Source organism: Danio rerio, chromosome 13, assembly GCF_049306965.1.
Source record: "Danio rerio strain Tuebingen ecotype United States chromosome 13, GRCz12tu, whole genome shotgun sequence".
NCBI lineage: Eukaryota > Metazoa > Chordata > Actinopteri > Cypriniformes > Danionidae > Danio > Danio rerio.
Window position 1 is genome coordinate 36,854,436 of NC_133188.1, and position 20,603 is coordinate 36,875,038.

The 20,603-nt window shown below is 36.3% G+C and overlaps 1 protein-coding gene across 4 annotated transcripts in view; it reads left to right on the forward strand.

Annotated features, from left to right (window-relative positions):
* Window positions 1-20,603, forward strand: part of brf1a (BRF1 general transcription factor IIIB subunit a) — an 81,862-nt gene that overhangs the window by 45,092 nt on the left and 16,167 nt on the right. For all 4 annotated transcript variants that reach the window (XM_017358699.3, NM_199898.1, XM_073919334.1 and 1 more), the window contains 4 exon segments: window positions 11,393-11,454; window positions 12,787-12,868; window positions 13,009-13,064; window positions 13,154-13,416. In XM_017358699.3, coding sequence (XP_017214188.1) covers window positions 11,393-11,454; window positions 12,787-12,868; window positions 13,009-13,064; window positions 13,154-13,416 — 463 coding nt within the window.

Consider the following 20,603-nt stretch of genomic DNA (forward strand, 5'->3'; position numbering starts at 1 on the left):
AGTTGTAGCTAAACTCAGCAGGACCGAATTTGGACACCCCTGGTATACTGCATTAGAAAAAAGGAATGGAGTGGAGAATAGGATCTGGACTGACTACTTTCTACACTCCATTTTCTACATTAGTTTCCAAAGACTCTTATTAATACACTTTCATTTCATATTCACACATTGTGCATACAGAAGAGTGGAAGTGATTCCTTTTCCACACACTAGTATAAGTCTACTTTTAATAATTGTTATTAATTATTCTATTTGTTTTCAATTAACAGTTTCATTCCACATGCATGATTCAGTTAGACCTTGTGCTTTGGCAATGTGTAGAAGGAAGGTGAAACTGGATTGACTAATTTTCTAAACACATCCATTCACTTCCATTCCACCATTCATACACTTATGGCTCTCTAAAAAAAGAATTTGAACTGCAGTGACTCCTTTTTTTAACAATTCACATTAATCCATTTTTAAATCCACTTGTGTAACTGAAACAGTTCAGTTTTTCCAGAAATTTACAATTCCTTTTTTAATACCTTGAATTGATTTGCAGGGATATTGCTGCCATTACTTGCAATAACAAATTATATGTAAATCATACGCATTATTTACAGAAGAACACAGGGTTGCAGCATATTGTTTGATTGAAAAAATCATCATATTGATTATTGTCCTTGAAAGTGTAATATAGATTAGTGTTGTTGAGTATTAAAATACATTTAAAAACCTTTTTGTGCTAGGGAAAGGTCATACTCTGGCTACAATCACAAAACATATCGGTCCTTGATGTGTCAAGCAAGTTGCACAACAGGTGTGGATTTGTAATTAATTCAGTTATTATGATTTGGGATTTTTTTCCTAAATTAAAATGTATGCAAATCCTCTTTCAATCTATATCACATCCACACTACATCAAGAGCAACTTATTTATCTGAAACAATTGCAATATATTTTGTGGTTGTTGCGTTTATATTATGTGGTAGTGTGTTTGATTGAAGGAGAGAATAAGACTTTGTTCTTCGCAGGCAGAAGAACAGCAGCTGGTAAACTCTTGGGCATAAGAGTGTTGGCAGGTTGTCAGGTTGTTTGATTGGCCGTGCAAGCAGGTTGTCATGTTTCCGATTGGTTGTGGTGATTGTGGATGATTTGTATGGGGCGGAGGAAGAGGAAGCCCCCCTCCACTCTTTGAAGCTCTAATTGAACACAGCACCTTGTCATTAGTGCGCCCTTTCATCCACCCACTACAGGCGGCTATGTGTGTGTGGATGTTTTGCCCGTGAGACCAACCGAAGCAGTGTGTATATTTTGGTTTGGTTTTTTTTTTGGATTGGGGTTCAGAAAAAAACTCATGACTCAGAGAGAAGATATATTTAGTGCTTTTGTTTTGCTCAATATAAACTCAACTGAATGCCTTGTACAACTGCTGCTCTGTCATTTATTTTCCTCCATTTGTTCATTTCATCTTGGTGATTATATATGGGCACTGACAATATGGTTCTCTGTCTTTGTGCACTTCAGTCTCTTAGTTCTGTCTGCTTCAGCTTGTTCTGCCTATTCTCCCTGTTTATTTCTAGGTGGGCTCATTGTTCCATTGCAGACAATAAGATGCTTGTTAGAGTGTTCTAGTTCTTGCGCTTGCGAGCGAGCTGAATGTTCTTATTTAAAAATGCACAAGTGTTTGTGTGATGTGTGAAGACTGTATATGTTACATCAGAAAAACAAGGACATTCACTCTGCCATTAAACTTACAGTTATTCTCTCTATCATTGGCAACACTGGTCTTGTTGTTCATAATAATATGTCCTATAGGATTAGGTACACAAACAGTTTACATTCTCTTGACTATTTACTCTCCCTCATGTCATTTACATGAAGTGCAAGTTTGTTCAATTCAATTAATCTTTATTTATATTGTAATTTTACATTGTAGATTGTGTCAAAGCAGCTTAAAATAGACGCTCTAGTAAATTGAAATTGTGTCAGTACAGTTTTCAGAGTTGAAGTTCATTTCAGTGTGGTTTAAAATTCACTACTGAAAGTCCAAACACTGAAGAAAATCCATTGATGCACAACTCCACAAGTCAGAAACCAAGCAAGCCAGTGGTGACTAGTGGTGTTTATTCGCAAAGGTCTTGTTAGCTGGCCTGGGTTACACTACTCTAAAGGGACACACCCAACAATGTCTAAAAACTAGCGGTGATGATGACAGCTAACTGAATCGATTCCTCATGCTATCAGGAACAAAAAGATGCACAAGCCATGGACACACCAAATCTGTGTATCTCGAAGTATCCGTTTTGTCATTCCACAAAGAGAAACCAGAGGTAGTGCTGCACACATACAAACTGAAAACAAAGCAGCGTTTACTTAATGTTTTCAGTACTTCTCGCTCATCAAAGATATCTAATGATCCATCTTGTATGCAGATATTTAAGAAATGTGGCAAATAACACTTGGCTTCTTTGTTTCTTCTTAACTTGCATCGTTTACTTGGTTTCATCACTTCAGGTTTTGTTCTCACACTCTGATTCGTAGCTAAACAGCCAGTGAACAGATCAGTGTGCTATCCTTTACCAGTGACTAAAGCCGATTCTAGATGCTGAATCAGGCAAACTTCTTCTGACGATAGTGAGCGGAACATCAAATAAACTAGCCCATTGATTGCCGACTATCTGCGTGGTGTATCCCATCCTTAATTCTCACTATCGTCAGAGTCCGTACCCTAATCCTTCCTGGTTGTACTTTTCCCTACTCCTGTCAGGATTGAAACTGATGCTTCCAGAATAGGCTAGCAAGATTACTTGCATCACTCCAACTAGTTGCCCTCTGTTAAATTCTCCCTCTAAACCTCACATCCAGCTCAAAGAGTGGGATTTGAGCCAGGGTTTTCAGGCTAGATGACTGAAGTTTGCTTTCACAGCTCCCATTAGTTTTCTTAGCTACACTAACCTGAATCTAAATTTGCTTTTGAGTCTTTTTACATTATTTATTGAGGTTAATTAACTTTTTTCCCCCCCGATATAAACAAATAAAGAAAGTGAGAGCTGTATATATCCTGGAGATTGGAGGTCTCCCTCCTCTTCTCCTTCTGTTTTTCTCTTTTATAACTTTTCTTTTTGACTTTTTGTGTTTTTCTGAGGTCAGTTCTTTTGTGTGAGGATGTCAGAAGGGTTTCGCCTTTGTCTTTGTGTGTGTGTGCACAGAGAGTGTTCTGGTGCTGCTGTGTAATCCAGTGTAATTCTCTGAGGGGGCGGAGGGTCTTTGATTTTAACAATGCAACAGTGACTGAGCCTCCAGATGGTCAATAACTGTCCTCTCTGACCACACAGCAGGAGATACCAACTTCTTCAATTTGATCGTGTTTCTCTTTCCTTTTCATTTATTGAGCAGTCAGTCCATTAAGTTTAGCTGTAATTTCCATTCCCTTCGCATAATGTTGCAGTTCACTATGCCTGTAACAGAAACAAGTGGATGGATGCTGCCCTCTCCTCCCCATCTGTCAGATTCTCCTTGGATCTTTAGAGCAGGAAGAGAGGAGAGACTTGATCATTTACACTAGGAAAGGAGGAGGAGGGTAGGGTAGGGAGAGGAGGGTAGAGAGAGGTGCCTTTCCGAAGAGAATGAAAGACAAAATAAGTGAGTGAGTGACATTTATTCTTCTTGCTCTCTTTGAACGCATCCTCAGGGCAGCTGTTAGGGGTTTGTGAAGGACAGATGGGCCAAAAGTGAAGGTAATTTACATTCATAAGGCCTTTATAAGGCACACAGATGTGCCTTTGTCATTCTTTATAGCAATGTTCATAAACATTGTGCTTAGAATCGTATCTCAGATCAAACTATTGATCACATTGTTTTGAGGTTATGCTACGTCTGCTTGATTTGGTTAATAATTGATCAATGGTTTTGATTTTTAATGATATTGTTGGCATATCAAGCCAATCTGCTCTATATTCTTCTTTTGCTATTTTCATCTTGTTAGCAGGTCTTTTTAAGAAGTATGCAATAGAGTCAGAAAGAAAAAGTATGTTTGGTTAATATTTGGTATCATGCAAAAGAAAAAGATTGATTAATCTCTTTTTAGTCTGAACATTTTTTCTAATAAAAAATAAAGAGACAAAAGTAAAAAATAAATAAATTTCTTTTCTCCACAATATTGAATATTATATTTGTTTTCATGTGGGTCCTGTCTGGGTGCTTTTTGTAAGAACCAAATGAATCTTTATATTCAGATATGACATTGACACTTTTAGACATTTATGACTTAAGTTCTATTTAATAAAATTGCTTCTCTTTTGAAGTGTCGACGAATCTTGACGAAATGTCATGGTTTTTGCCGCTGTCTAACATTTATAAAAATAATAAATATTTTTTTAAGACACAAATCAGCATTGGGATGATTTCTGAATGTTCATGTTGTACTGCAGACTGAAGTAATATTTGCAAAATGTCAATATATTGCCAAATTAAAACTACAGTAGTCAACATTTAAAGTCGATCAAAACAGTTTTTCAAAATTTTCCAATGGGTGTTCAAAAGATTGAGGACAACTCTGATGAAAGGTTTTGAACCACTTCAAGTGTTGACTACTGTATTTTAATTGAATCATATTTATTTTAATGAAATTGAATGAAATTATTATTTATAATAGTTGCATTCCCTTATTTTTCTTGCTGTTTGATTATCTTGTCATGTTCATCTTTGTTAATTAGTTATTGCTTTGCTGCTTAATAATTTGCTTTTCAGTTTTTGAACCTTCAACAATGAAATTTAAACTACACTGAACTTCAGCTCTGCAATCAGGACTTTACTAGAACTGCTATGTTAAGCCGCCTTGTCACAATCTACATAGTAAAAGCGCTACATAAATAAACTTGAATTGAATAATGAAATGCACTATGGGTGTCAGTGTGACACCAAGCTTGATTAAGGGGGTGGGCTGAAGGTAAATATACCAAACTAATACAATAAAGCTGCCATAGTAATTTCCTAATTTTTTAATACTGAAAAATAAACAGAAAAAATACTTCAATCATATTAATAGTTAGAAAATGGTGTCCAATGCTAAATACATGAGTCAAGCTGAACCTGTCTTTGCCTTGATTTGCTTGTCGATGTCTTGTGTATTGTTCTCTATCTTCGAGTGACAGTCTGTAAATTTTTAAAAATCAGATTTATGCACAATATTTAATTGAAACATTTTATTTCAGTTTACTTTTGTGCAGCTCAACAATTAAACAAACAAGCAAAAGGTTACGTTCAATTAGAAATGACGATATCTGTTAAAGGCATTTGCAGAAAGCTTCATTTCTAATTCTTCTCAGATTTAATGGGGGCCAAATTACAGGTTACCATGGAACAACTTTGGCCCGCGGGCCCCACTTTGGGCATCTCTGCACTAAAGACTCTGCTATCCATCTGAAATATGACATCATAAAATTGTGACTGACAGACAGAAGTGTGAGGAAAAAAAAAACAAATGAGAATGGGATGCCCGATCCATCTGATAGACACGTTCACTGTACCGTTAACATACACTGACAGAAAAATCTGTGCACGGACCCCCGTGAGGCCTTTTCCTGTCTAGATTTAACACCTGAAGGGCAACCGAACGTGTGAGAGAATGGAATATCTCATGAATAAAGTCTGTTCAAATCTTCCTCTCTCTTCTCTGATCCGCTGTTACATTTACATGCTATTGTAAAAAAAAAAGTGCAAACCCTCCCCCAGTTTCACTCTGCGGATGTACAGTAGAGTGTGAAAAAAGCACATGCATACATTTTCTCTTGACATTCTCTTTCCCGTTTAGTTTCTCCAGCCTCTGGGCAATATAGACGGTAGTAGCAGGTGTGTGAGTGGGCGAGGAGTTTCCCTGGGGAAGTTACAGGGGTAAGAAGGGGTCAGTTTTTAATGGGCCTGTCTGCCCTCTTCGCCTCCAGAAGAACCCCCTCCCTTCCACTCTCATTCCATATCTCTGCATCTCTATTGTCCATCTTTTCCTTTCCGTGGGCTTCAGCGCTTGTTCTCCCGACCCAGCAGTCAGTTTGAGTGACGTTATCAGATGATTACGTTTGGTGATCTTCTGCTTGTGTCGAGGAGTGCGAATTGTCCTGGGAGAGGAAGAAAGGAGGTGTCCGTCTGGTGATATCTTGAAATATCAACATGTCTTTAGTCGGACACTGTGCTTGACGCTGAACAGGTGTTGGGGTCAGTGAAACCTCTGGAGATGAAGCGGGGCCTCTGAACTCTTTCTGAACGCATGCCGAAACGTTAATGTCTGGGTGGACGATAACATTAACAAATTTAGCCTTGGGGCGGAAATGTTTTTGGATTGAATAACATGGGAATGGATGATGAGGGAGAATGATTAGTGTTAGGCAAAGTCTCTCATTTGTTGGTTCTCTTCTCTGTAATTTTGTCGAACTTGGCAGCTTTTTTGTACTCCTCAGCGTTTTTCTTTTTGTTGCTGTATGTTCTTGTCAGGTGAGGTTAAAAGGACAGTTGACTGCAACACAACTGGAGATACTGTGAAGACTATAAATTACACTACCTCACAAGTCCTATTCATGTTTTAGGAACAACAAATAATAACTTGACTTCTAGTTTATCATTTGGTATCAGAAGTGGCTTATATGAAAGGCAAAGGCCTTAAGATTCCACATATTTTAACAAAATAAAATGTGATCATGCCTTGATTTTTAATTATTTAATTAGAACATAAAGGTCTGACTTTGCTTAGACAAAAGTCTTGTCACTTAACAGAAATAATGTACAGTATAGCATATGAAGTCATGGTGCAGGGGAAAAAGAAAGAATATTGTGTGTGACTCCCATGAGCTTGGATAGCTGCATCCATACATCTTTACAATTACTCAAATCACTTAATAATAATAATAATAATAATAATAATAATAATACTTTTTATTTATAGGGACCTTTTAAAGCCCTCAAGGACACCTTACAGTATGTCACAGGCACATTATAAAAACAAGACAGAAGAGTAATAAAACATAGTATTAATCCAGAAAATCACTAAAAGTAATCCTGAACAGAAAGGTTTTAACCTGGGATTTAAAATTGGAGATTTGAATGAATATCTGATGAATATCTAACAGCAAGGAATTCCATAACTGTGGTGCTATGCAGCTAAAAGCCCTGCCACTTAACGTTTTAATCTTAAAATTTGGAACTGACAACCGTTCAGCTGCAGAACATCTCAATGAGATTCAAAGAGTGTACCAGTGAAGAAGAGCAGAGAGGTTATCAGGTGCAAGGTTGCGAAGAGCTTTGTAAGTTAATAAAATAATTTTATATTGTATACACTTATATTGTATACACTAATTAATAAAGTCATCTGGAATGGCAAAGAAAGCGTTCTAGGATTCAACTTTAATGCCTCCTCCATCTTACCCCAGACATGTTCAATAATGTTCATGTCTGGTGACTGGGCTGGCCAATCCTGGAACACTTTGACCTTCTTTGTTTTCAGGAACTTTCATGTGGAGGCTGAAGTATGAGAAAGAGCGCTTTCTTGCTGAAGATTTTACCCTCTTCTGTGGTTTGTAATGTAATGGGCAGCACAAATGTCTTGATTCCTCAGGCTGTTGATGTTGTCATCCACTCTGCGAATCTCTGGCACAGCCCCATACTGAATGTAACCCCAAACCATGATTTTTCCTTCATCAAACTTGACTGGTTTCTGTGAGAATCTTGGGTCCTTGTGGGTCCCAATATGTCTTCTGTGGTATTTGTGGTGATTGTGATACAGTTCAACAGTTCAAATTGACCTTGCCACTTTTCCAAATGATAAACTAGAAAACTAGAAGTCAAGTTATTATTTGTTGCTCTTACAACTAGCATTACAACTAGACCTTTTAGGTAGTTTACATATACCTATGTGAGGCTGTCCAGTATTTATTGTTTATAATAATGCCTTTTCACTCACTTTGGTAAAAACTAGCTAAAACAAATTTTAACAAGTGTGTAAAAGAGTTAAATGCTTGATGAAGCCTGTTAGGTTGACCTAATAATTCCATGGATGAAAGCAAATAAATATTCCGTTTTTTGTTTTTAATTTTTATAGAATAGGAATGAGTTACGATTTAGAAATGGTTATGTTCATTTCTCTGTTTCGCCAATCAAAAAAGGTGCAGACAAATTTGGAGTAGAGCATTAATGTGTATAAGAAAAACAATTTCATTCATTCATTCATTTTCCTATGGCTTAGTCCCTTTATTCATCAGGGGTTGCCCTTTACTTCTCCAGCATATTTTAAAATTGCGGATGCCCTTCCAGCTGCAACCCAGTACTGGGAAACGACACACTCCCACATGCACACACATACACTACAGCCAATTTAGTTTATTCAGTTCACTTATAACGCATGTCTTTGGACTGTGGGAAAACCGAAGCACCCGGAGGAAACCCTTGCCAACTCGAGGAGAACATGCAAACTCCACACAGAAATGCCAACTGACCCAGCCAGGACTCAAACCAGCAACCTTCTTGCTGTGAGGCGACAGTGCTAACCACTGAGCCACCATGTCACCTAGTCATTTTGAACAAATAGTTTTAATTAAGTGAGTCACTTAAGAACAGCAACTTGATAGGCCTACATAAATAAATGAAGAAACATTTTTGGTCAAAATCACACGCCCCTTATTATGGGATCTTGTTATTTTTTTATAATTAGTGAGCAGGTACTGAAAAATAATAAATAATGCAATAAGTACTTTAAAAATGGCCATTGAAACTGTATTTTAAGCCTTTGAAGTCAAACAATAACTTTGTGTGAAGAGTAGACCAAAACTGACTCTCATCTAAAACATCTCGACATCTACTTTAGTGTGCAGTGTGTAAATTCATTGTTTTGTGTTGGAGCTTTTCATTTAATTAGTTGATCTGGTTCATATAACTGGATTAAATTGGGCCAGTTCTAAAATTAAACCATTCTGTATCTAGATTTAACTGTATACTGTACATTCATTTACTCATTTAAATTGTACTTTTGACAGTTGTTTTCATGGAATATGCAATATTCATTCATTCATTCATTTTCTTTTCGGCTTAGTCCCTTTATTAATCTGGGGTGACCACAGCGGAATGAACCGACATCTTATGCAGCATATGTTTTATGCAGCAAATACCTTTCCAGCTGCAACCCATCAATGGAAAACACCTATACACTCTCATTCACACACATACACTACGGACAATTTAGCCTATCCAATTCACTTATAGCGCACTACTTTGGACTTGTGGGGGAAACCGGAGCAGTCGGAGAATACCCACACCAACATGGGGAGAACATGCAAACTCCACACAGAAATGCTAACTGACCCAGTCAAGGCTCGAACCAGCGACCTTCTTGCTGTGAGGCGATTGTGCTACCCACTGCGCCACAGTGAAGCCCGGAATGTGCAATATTGTTCTTTTTATTTAGTATCAAAGTCTCATTATACATGTTCTGTTCTATGAAAAGTCATATGCAAATTACAGCAATTCAGGCAATTGTGGGATGGATAAAATCAAGTTCCACCCTACCTTTTTTTTTTTCCTATCCAAGAAGCCATTTCAGTCAGATACACATCATCATATTGAATAAATGATGATCCAAAGATTTCAGTTTCATGCTGACTAAAAATATTTGCATGATGTTACTATTAATATTATCACTCGAATGCAATGCGTATTTCATGAGTTGTCTATAGGGCTTTTGATTCCTTTAAGTTAGAATTTTTTTGCGTTGTTTTATTGTAATTCCAAGTAAAAAAAAAAATACAGTTTAAAGTTTTACCTTTTTTTGTGTAACATAAATGTAACAAAATGTCATTATATACAACATAGTCATTTTTGGCCGAGCTGCATCTTTGACTAGTGGCGCTTTATTAACAAGGCAACAGTAAAAATAAATAACAATGTCAGTTTTTTCCTACAAGTGTATTTAACAGTCTTCATTCCCTAAGCACTCTCTGACTGACGTACAGCTGCTGTCGAAAGCTCATGCATATGCATATGTCTTCAGGTACAGTGCACATGCTATTTTTAGTTAAAATGCCCTTCTTGCTGAGCTGCTCACAGTTGGTTATGTCCTAAGTGAATAAAACAGACGGAACGAAAAAAAACAACAACATTTGAACACGAACGCACAGTTGGGCCTAATGGGAAAGGCAGAGACTGCGCTCCTACTTTTATTGCAGTTTGGCTTCTCTTCTTCTGTTTATTCATCTTTTCTTGAATCCAGCTGCACCTGGTAGACTCTCTCTGGTGTGGTTTTTATTTCTCCTGTTGTAACTAATCTCTGCTATTCACGCTCTAGCCACATCACACACTATATGACTCATGGCACAGTGTGTTTTAATGTGCGGTGCTGGAGGACTCTGTTTGTGTGTGTGTTTTGTCTGTACTTGTTCAGTGAGGAGAGAAGAGGTCAGGTTTCTTTACTCAGAGGATCGGCTGGCATTGGAGGCTCCTCGTTCTGAGGCAAGACAACCAGAATTTCCCTCTTTCTTTTTCTTTTTCTTACCCCCCATCCCCATTACAACACATGTGAGAGAGGGATGCTCTATAAAGCAAACTTCTGAAGCGTTGCCAACAATCTCCAGGCAAAAAGAAAAGAGTGAGGCTGGGGGAAGGGAGGAACTGGACCTGGAAAAGAGGAAAAAGACTGAAGGCAGAGGGAAAATAACCCTGGAAGTTGCTACTGGAGAGCCACTGTTATAATGAGCCCACCAGCCCCAGTGGACTGTCCAGTAAGATTTGCTATGGGGGAGAGGCCACGGAGAAACACACACACATATGTATTTTTTATGCCATTTTTTATTTTGGTAAGGAATATTTTATGGGAAGGTTTTTTGGGCTGGACTGAAGTTGAGACTTACTGTGTATCTCCGCTAATGTAATTTAGCAAATGGCTCAGAGGAATGTTCTCTGCTGGGTGGCAACATCAATATAAATGCTGAATTCATTATGCATAATCTGCATGTGTTTCTCGTTTGGGAGTTGAAATATTAAATGCTTTATAATTGTATTGGGGAAACACTAGGCTACACTCTTTTGAATTTAGCTTAATTTAATCATCTATTTTGTGATTACACGTAATTGTATATAATTTTGGTCATTTATTTTGTAATTTATTTTTTCTTTTACAATGGTTTTATATTTTTTTTATTGATGTGAATGTTATTTTGTTGTATTTTATGTAACTATATTATTTTGTGATTTTTATATTACATATGGCAATTTAGTAATCCATTACAATATTACTATGTTTATAATTAGCAGGAAAACGCGTGTACACTTGTTTTGTTTTTTGTTCTTTGTTTTTAAATTGCTTGTGTCTATAAGAAAGTGTAGAACATTAAGGAATAGTCTTTGTTTGTTTGTTTGCTTTTCTCTTCATCAGATGTGGAGGCAGAAGGCGGTGAGCTAGACCTGAGCGGTATTGACGAAGATGAGATCGATCGGGTGAGTTTTGACCTCACTATGGTAATGACCAGGGCTTGACATTAACTTTTTTGATCACCAGCCACTGTGGCTACTAGATTTCCAACATTACTAGTTGCTCACCATTATTACTAGCCACAATTTTGTTGGGAAAATATATTTTATTTGCATAAATTTGACTTTGATATTCTAAAATGTCTTGATTTAAGTTGTGCCCTGGGGCAATTTTAACAAATAAGCAAGGTAAACACCCGCTTAGGGTCCCAGGACACCTGAGGGCCCCAGTAAATATCTAGAAGTGTAAATTATACCTATAAACTATATATAACATATATATATTTTCATATTTTGTATATGCCAGTCAAACAAATACAATTTTACACCATTAACTATCAATTAATATACAAAAAAACACAATATTGTTATAATAATGTAATGCTATGTAATTATTATATAAAATAATTATAATTAAAATAAAATAACAACCACCCCAATCATAAAGCAGTCCAGCAATCAAATTTATATATATATATATATTAAAAAAAAAAAAAAAAAAAAAAAAAAAAATATATATATATATATATATATATATATATATATATATATATATATATATATATATATATATATATATATATATATATTTTTTTTTTTTTTTTATTGTAAATTTGTTTAAAAAATAATTTAAAATGTAGAGCTTGCTGCTGCTGCTTACAAAAGGATAGTTGTTTTTTTTTTAATCTGGAGCTCTTGAAAGTAGCAGGACTGTGGGTGCACAGGAATCGCTTTTTGTCCAGTCTATTTCAAAGAGAACTAGTTGCAACAGTTGTGCTTCATCACATCGCCGGGCGCATCACATCACCTGTGTACATGAGTATTCATCCTCTCATTTGATATTTATCTGCCATCTGTTGCTTGCGCGAACACAATTATTTTAGTCAGTCCTGCTGCTTCTCGATTCTAAGATCACATTTGCTTGCATATTGCATCTTTATTGTCGAACCCTGCTTTTAAGAAAACAACAATTTGAAAATAATTTTCAACCGGCCAAAGTGGCTAGTGGGAGCGTCTGTCTTGCCCGCCACAGCTGAAATATACCCGCAGTTGGCGGGTGTAAATGTCAAGCCCTGGTAATCACACCTTCGTTTGCTTTGAAAGAAAATAATGTTGTGGTAAATTTTCTAATCTTATTTGTTAATAGAATAAGTATCATTGTGCTTCTATAAAGCTGAAATCTGAGATGAATAGTTGAAAAATTTATATTGAAATGGGGTTAAATTGAGTGGAAAAGGTATATATTTTTTAGGGATTATTTATTTATTTATTATTTATTTTTTTCACTTTTTTCCATAGTATATCCTGAATGACAAAGAAGTTAAGGTGAAGACTGAACTGTGGATGATTCAAAACGCAGACTACCTCAAAGAGCAAAAAGGTGGAAGAGATCAACTAATTTACTGAAATTACTTTTGACAGATCTATTTAAACCAAGCAGACATTCCTCAATATTGAAAAACTTTTATTTAGTGTTTGTACTTCTACTTAGTAAAAACCAACTTATTTGTTTTTCTTCAGAAAAGGAAGAAAGAATAGCAAAAGAAAAGGAGGAAGGTACATATAAAGAGCGGAAGGTAACAAAGTGCTTTAGAAATACACAGATATAGCAGTGACGTTCACAAATATCGGTGCTTTACTTGTTTATTTTTATGTTGACTCACAGCCTAGAAAGTCAACACGAAGGCGTGAGCCCATCAATGCCAACACTGCAGACGAAGCCATTGAAAAGATGTTAGAACAGAAACGCATCTCCACCAAAATAAACTATGATGTTCTGAAAGACTTGAACAAATCCAGCCCAAAAAGTCCCACTCGCCAGCCTGAAGAAGCTTCAGCTGGAGCCAAAAGAACCCCCGCGGCCCGCCAACGGAAACCCCAACTGACTTCACCCGATATTGGCAAAACTGTCAGCAGCTTTGGCAAGAGGTATGGAGCTGTAAAAGAAAGGTTGCTTCTGTCTCCATTTATTTCTGTTCTCCTATCACTCCCTATACTTTTTTCGGATTTGTTTTTGCCCACACACCTTAAATCGCATATTCTGCTCTAGAAATCTTTTTGACTACATAACTTGCCATCTGTCCTAGAAAATAGACTCACAGACTAGTACCGCATCCCATCCAAACATGATGCAAAAAAAATTCTCTGCTGTTTTAAAAAGTTTTTATTCCAACTGCAGTGAGTGAAATAAGTTTCCTGTATCGACTTATGGCCCGTTTCCACTGATTAGTACAATACGGTATGCGTCAGTACGGATCACCTTTATCAGGCTTGCATTTTCACTGCTAAAAGCGAACTAATGGTTCTCTTGGTGGGCATGGTGCATGTATAATAGTTAAACATGGTAGTTTTAGCTTGCTGAAAGAATTTTGCTCCTTTGTTTTTTTCCGGCTTCTTATTTTTTTCCGCGCTTCACTCTCACGTTTGTTCATTTCTGAAAGGATCGGATGTCAGAAGTACTTCAATAATCTTGCACACGTTATTGTCATTAGCTCAAGAAGTTCACTATTTCAAATTTAGACGCAAGGCGAGCGGAAGTAAGAAAGTAAAATCACTCGCACTGTAGATGGCCTTGTAAAAAACTATGGGGCACAAGCTAGATTCTGCTCTACTTCTTTTTGGCCTTGTGGGTGTTCATCAAGATTACAAGAGGGTTTGTTTGAGATTGGGTCGACCATGGCTTGTTATTATATGTATATATAACTACAGTGCAATGTCTCTGCTGTGGATTTAAAAATGGCGCTTCCTTTGTTTTCATTCTCCTGGCTTGTTGCTTGAGTGACTGACCTATCTCTGTAAACCAATAGCGGTCAGTTGCGCGTCTTGCTCTAACTTTTGTTACTCTTTTGTTCTGCTAAATACTTTTTGCAAAGGGTACCCAAAAAGTGGTATGCTACGTTTCGCTTTTATGTACCTTTTGACAGTGAAAACAGCCATAAAAGTATGCCGAACCATATCATTCCACTCAGTGGAAGCAGGCCAATATGTTCACCCACCCGCCAAAAAGTTTAATTGGTCCCTAAAAGTCTTCAAATTTAACATCAAATATACTCTGGCTTTAATTGTCACCTTATGCAACAGTTTGGGACAGGCAGATTATTTCAAATGAGAAAATTGTTTTCACAAATTATTTTAATACAAATAAATCCTGCAAAAGCTTGTACTCTCCTCTAGTAATCCTGTTTTTGAGTGCACAGTCTGAAAACAGATCCACGCCTATTGATACGCCCTGATTTTTATCGTTTTCCCACACCCCTTTTTTGGCCTCTATCCTGTAACCACCTCAGCTCTTTTTCTCCTCTATGCTAGCTATAAACCTACAATGAGGCAGTGTCAGCGTATATTATTGTATCATGACCTCTGCTATATTTTCTTATTCTATCTTTGCGTCTTTTTTTATTACATGACCATAGCTTTGTTTTACTGGTTTACCATTTTTAACGAGGATGCATCTTAAAAAATGGAGTCTGCCTTTATTTCATAAATCATTGAAATTATAGTTTTGTTACAGAAATATTCATGCTTTTCTTGAGCTTACTAACAGCGGGGAGTCCAATAAAATTAGCCTGTTATGCTGTAAGGCTTTCTGCTTGCTGCACATTAGTCAAGCATTTTCCAGATTGCAAGATTTTGTGGTTATTCTGTCATTATTTTGCCGTTTTGGGTTAGACCAGGGACAAATTAAACTTGCTTTCAACACTAAAGTGAACTTTGGAACACTTCTCTCCTATCCACTCCCAGATATTGGAAAAATGTTTTACTTTCACACAAGGTGGTCTTGCAGGCAGTTTGAAAAAGGAGTATTTTACAAAATTTAAATGGGAAATGTTTTTTTTAATATATTTTTACAGGTCACCTGGCATATATAAAATCTACATGATCATTCTTTTTTTTTTGTGCAGTTTACAAAAAATACCACAATATCAATATTTTTTTTAACCACGTGATCATTCTTTAAAGATACAATCATGCATTTAATTGTAGAAACTGGCTCACTTGTTTTATTAGCAATGATACAAACGACCCTGTTGCATTGCACAACTCAAAAAAGGTTGATCTATTCATCCAGAACTTTACAGTTCACAGTTTCTATGTCAAAGCATGCACTATATGCAGAAATACCTTATACGTGGCCATTCTAAAGTATAAGGAGCTTTTTTTGCCATTAATATTTGGATAATGCGTACATTTGCTATGATTATTAAGCAGTATTACACTACTGTTATGTACGTTAAGTCTTCCAGCATCCGTGAGACATTTTTTAATGATTGGAATGACATTTAGAAAATATTGCTGGAGTTGCATAAATTTGTATCCATGCATATTATAATACCGCAGCTGCCTATATATTCAACAGGCAAGCTATTATTAAAGCAATCTGCTTCAAATCTAATTTCAGGTGGCTTAAGCTTTACATGGAATGGCATTTTGGGTTAGACGAAGGACAAATTAAATTTGCTTTCATCACATTGGACTACTCCTTATTCCACATAAAATGCTCCTCAGCAAATGGTAATCTGGCCTTTTTGATTTTTTTTTTCTACTTATGTTGAGGAGTTTGGACTGCCAGAGTAAGCGTTCAGTCCAAATTCTTTTAAACATCAAGACTCTCATACCTGTCAAAATTGGGATGTGAAAATAAGGGATATGCCCCCCATAATAAGGGATACCCCCTCCCCCCTTTCCCCCACCCACCAAAAATCACCAAATTACTAAATATGTTCATTTGGAGCTGTTTCATTGTAAATAAACTGTTAAATGGTCAGTAATATGTTTTAAAATTATTATTAACAAAAAAAACAAAACAATTATATATATATATATATATATATATATATATATATATATATACATTAGCAGCAAATACATTTTTTTATGCTCATTTAAGACGAAATTAGCTGTGTGATTAGTTGTGTTTCAAAAAAAATCCCCCACCAAAATCAACATCTTTATATGTTATTATTATTAATTGTGTGTGTATGTCTGTTTAAACACGCACCCAAAAGCCAGACTTTCTCTCCGCTTCAAATCGTGTGTAAAGAATCCGTTTGGGAAACAGCATCTGTTTATCATTATGGAGCACGTCAGCTGACAGTCATGCACCATTATATGACTGTTTTGAGGATTGTATAGTATTGGTGACGGCACCTGTAATCAAAAGGAAAGGGAATCGCGCCATTTTTAATATTTATTTATAGGTGTTTTCATTTCTAAACGAAGCGAAAGCACAGAACAGACTCTCATTTAAGAGCAAGGGGTGACCCCTGGTGGTTCGGCGGTATGGGTTGCGTATAGGGAGGCTCGGCTATTCAGAGAACGACTTAAAATACGGGAGAAATATGGGGAAATACTTTTACGGGATGATTGCGGGATAGAACTGCAAAATACAGGAGAATCCCGGGAAAAATGGGAGGGTTGACAGGTATGGACATTGTGTGATGATGGCGACGCTTGTGATTAATTCCAGCTGCACTGTTGAACCAATTGAACATTGCTATTCTCCTGTCCTCTCAAGCATTTGTCTTTTATGAATGACCAGCCTATTTGCTGGACTTGAATGAGTGACAGAGCTTGAAATTAACTTTTTTGCTTGGTAGCACTGGTTCTCCTAACTTTTAAAAATTTAGGAACACCAGCCAAAATTCTGTTGCACCCACCAAATTATGAGGACTGTTATTACAAGTTTTATATTAAAAGATTTATTGCATATAAAATCAACACTAATCAAAACTAACAAACAAAAAACACATGCACGTGGCACGTAGTCTGAAGGCCTAATGTTGCTTGAGTGATTGACTGCTGTCCGCTGATGTATCGTGGGAGAGCTATGATGTCAATTTGTATGCAAAAACCCAGAAGCGAGTTAGCATTTTAGCAGTTCCAGCATTGCGGGATTTGTTTACTGCAGCAAGTTGACATGACAATTGTTTAAAACCATTCCTGAGGCCTGCGTTTTGCGTTTCAGGTGCAAAGATGGGTTCAGCGGTGAAAGTTTTGCAGTAAAAACTGGTTGCACGGCAACAATTTTATGAGCTCACACAAATGCTGCCAAATATATTTTGAGGTTGCATAGATAAAATTTCTGGCGCATATGCAACCAAAACTTATTTAGAGCCCTTTGTGACATTATAAAGATTTACAACGACCAGCTTCTCTTGCTGTGGCTGAAAGTTTTGTCTTTTGGGCCTTCATCTGGACAACCTGCTGTCCTTTAGTAACTTTAGAATGACTAGACATATTTACAAGTTCAACGAAAACTGGAAAGTGGAAAGAGCTTTTCTATAGGGGAATTACCAACCTACGTCACACATGATGTCACATGGGTTCAGCCGAGCATACTGGTTGCAAAAAAAGACGGGTTGTATTGGCAAACATGTCGTGTTATGCAGTATAATGCTAAAATTGAAAGTCTTAAATGGAAAACTTAAATTTTACTGTACACCACACTGCTTTTAATACTAACGGCAGACGCCTTTGGCTAACAGCCATCATAAGAGCTGAATGGAGTGAGGACTTAATTAAAAATGCTTGACTCAGTTCTCATTTCATATCAGGTAAGTTCACGGTATGCAGAGTCATACACATTATTTGTTTTTGATTGCAGCAATGATTTCAGCAAAAACAGTTAAATATGGTTAATTAATCTACGGACACTGAACTCTAAGAATGAAATGTAAAAATGTAAGTTCTAATACCCTGCCATACAGGTGCAGTTCACTGTCAGAATGCAGTTGTTCTGCTTGTTGATGATACCCAGGCCTTGTACAGTTCAGTCTTCTTTCCTTGTCTTTGGCTCGGCAGAACCTCAGTTTATAGCACTACATTGTTTTGAATCTGGTAATCATAGAACAATATTTCTTGCACATGACCACATAGAACAAAATTGTTGGCATCCAAAGACTTGTAGGCCTTTAACTTCTCTCTTGTAAATCACTTGGAGTTTCAATTAGATAGTTGTATATTTTGGACTGGAAGCTTGGCCATTTCTTCTTATTCAATATTGGGAAGGGGCTATTGCAAATTGACCTGTCAGGTGAACGCCGCTAACTTTAACGTTAATTTTGCTGAATAACTGTGCTTATCACTTGGTGATAAGCTGTTATAATACGCTGAAAGCATTATGTAAAAAAAAAAAAATAAAAAAAAAAAATATATATATATATATATATATATATATATATATATATATATATATATATATATATATATATATGTTTACAAACCGTAGGTTCATCTATAGAGAATAATAAAAGCGTTACTTCAGATTAGCTGATAACACTCCCTTTAAAACTTTTTGTAGTGACATAGTCATTTAAATGTACTAAAATCATCATCTAAACCGCAAATTCCCATATGGATGGATTTTCTATGCAGAACTGTTTGGTCCTGGAAAGCTAATTGAGGTCTTGTTCGTCAGTCTCTGATGGAAAATCCCTAGAGCTTTGAGTCTGAAAGGTCCTTGTGTTTGTTTCTCTCTCTCTTTTTTATGTCCTTTACCCTTTTGTGCCCAGAGTACAGGGCAGGTCTGTTAAGAATAGCCTAGTCTAAGCTAAATTAACCATGGGTGTGTATTTGTGAGTGAGAGAGAAAGTCCCATGCATATGGTCAGTTAGAATAGCCTCGTTCTGCTCTATATTTAGTCTCTAAATGCTGGTATGGAACACATTAAAGTTTAGAGCACATACTTAAACTGAGGCCCCACTGCGGCCCACTCCCTGTTACCCTCCTTTTTGGAAAATATGTGTGTGTGTCGTACTACTGTGTGCTCATTTCCATTCATGTTGTTAGTCTTTGGCTGAATGCTCTTCTAAGTTGTCATTAGTCATGGATATTCTGTCTTTAAGGAGAGGCTCTTGGTGGCTCTGCACAAAAAATGTGCTTCGACTTCAGTGTGGCCAGTGTCACGGAACAAGGAGCATCTCTCTCTTTTCTCTCTTTTTGAGTGGCCATTTTCATCTGAGTGTGCAGTGTTTTTCTCGTTGAACGATTTCTCAAAGTGAACAGGATAGATCTGTTGAATCATTCATTCTGAAAGTAGCTTTTATGTTTGTTTTTTTTCTGAATGGAAAGGTGAGCAATCTGAACATGCTTTCGAAAGCCATTACACTGTTGCCATGCCATCTCTCTGTCTCTCTCTCCCATTTTTGTTCCACTCATACAGTCTGTTTGCTGAATGGATTCTACCTGAATGGGAGCGTGTGTATTATTTAGTAGCATGTCTTTTTCGGCTCAAAGATGACCTTTTCTTTTTCCCCCTTTATTTTTTATTAATTTACTTGTAGACTTGATTGATTCAGACAGTGTAGGTGAAAACAATGAACATTGTTTTTGAGTACTAAGCAATAATCAATATATAAAAGAATTTAAGTTGTTTCACATTAATTTGAGTTCTTTGTTGTTGTTAATTCACATTTGCAATGATGTCTATAAATACAATGCCAGTCAAAAGGACACATTAAGATTTGTTATTGTTATGAAAGAAATATATGCAATCTATGCAATCAAAAATACAATACAGACTGAACAAATGCAAAATTACAGTTTTTAATGCCAACATTTTTGCATCTTTACTAAGGTCTTCAGTGTTACATTATCCTCTACTGCACTGCATATATACATATACATTTATAATTATGTTCATACATATCTGCATACTTCTAATTTTTAATAGCAACCTGTACAAATATTAATGTATTGTAAATCTCTGTTCATAGTTAATAAAACTTGTATATAATCTTCATAGTACATCCATCTGTAAATATCACCATAGTTTTTCTAAAATTGCACTTTTTGAATTATACCTATATCCTGCACTTGCTGCTATTGCACTCCTGGTTAGACCTAAACTGCATTGTGTTGCCTTGTTCTTGTACATTTGTAATGACAATAAGTTGAATCTAATCTAAATCTAATAATATGCTTTATTATGATCAGTTCATTCTTTGATTAACTAAAAATGTAAAATAACGGCACTAATTTGAAATGAGTTTATTTGTATCATAAATGTATATAAATAATATAAATTTAATTATATATCAATGATTTCAAATAAATCTTCTTGAGCAGCATAAATTATAATGTTATCTGTATGATCATGTGACATTGAAGTGCATATA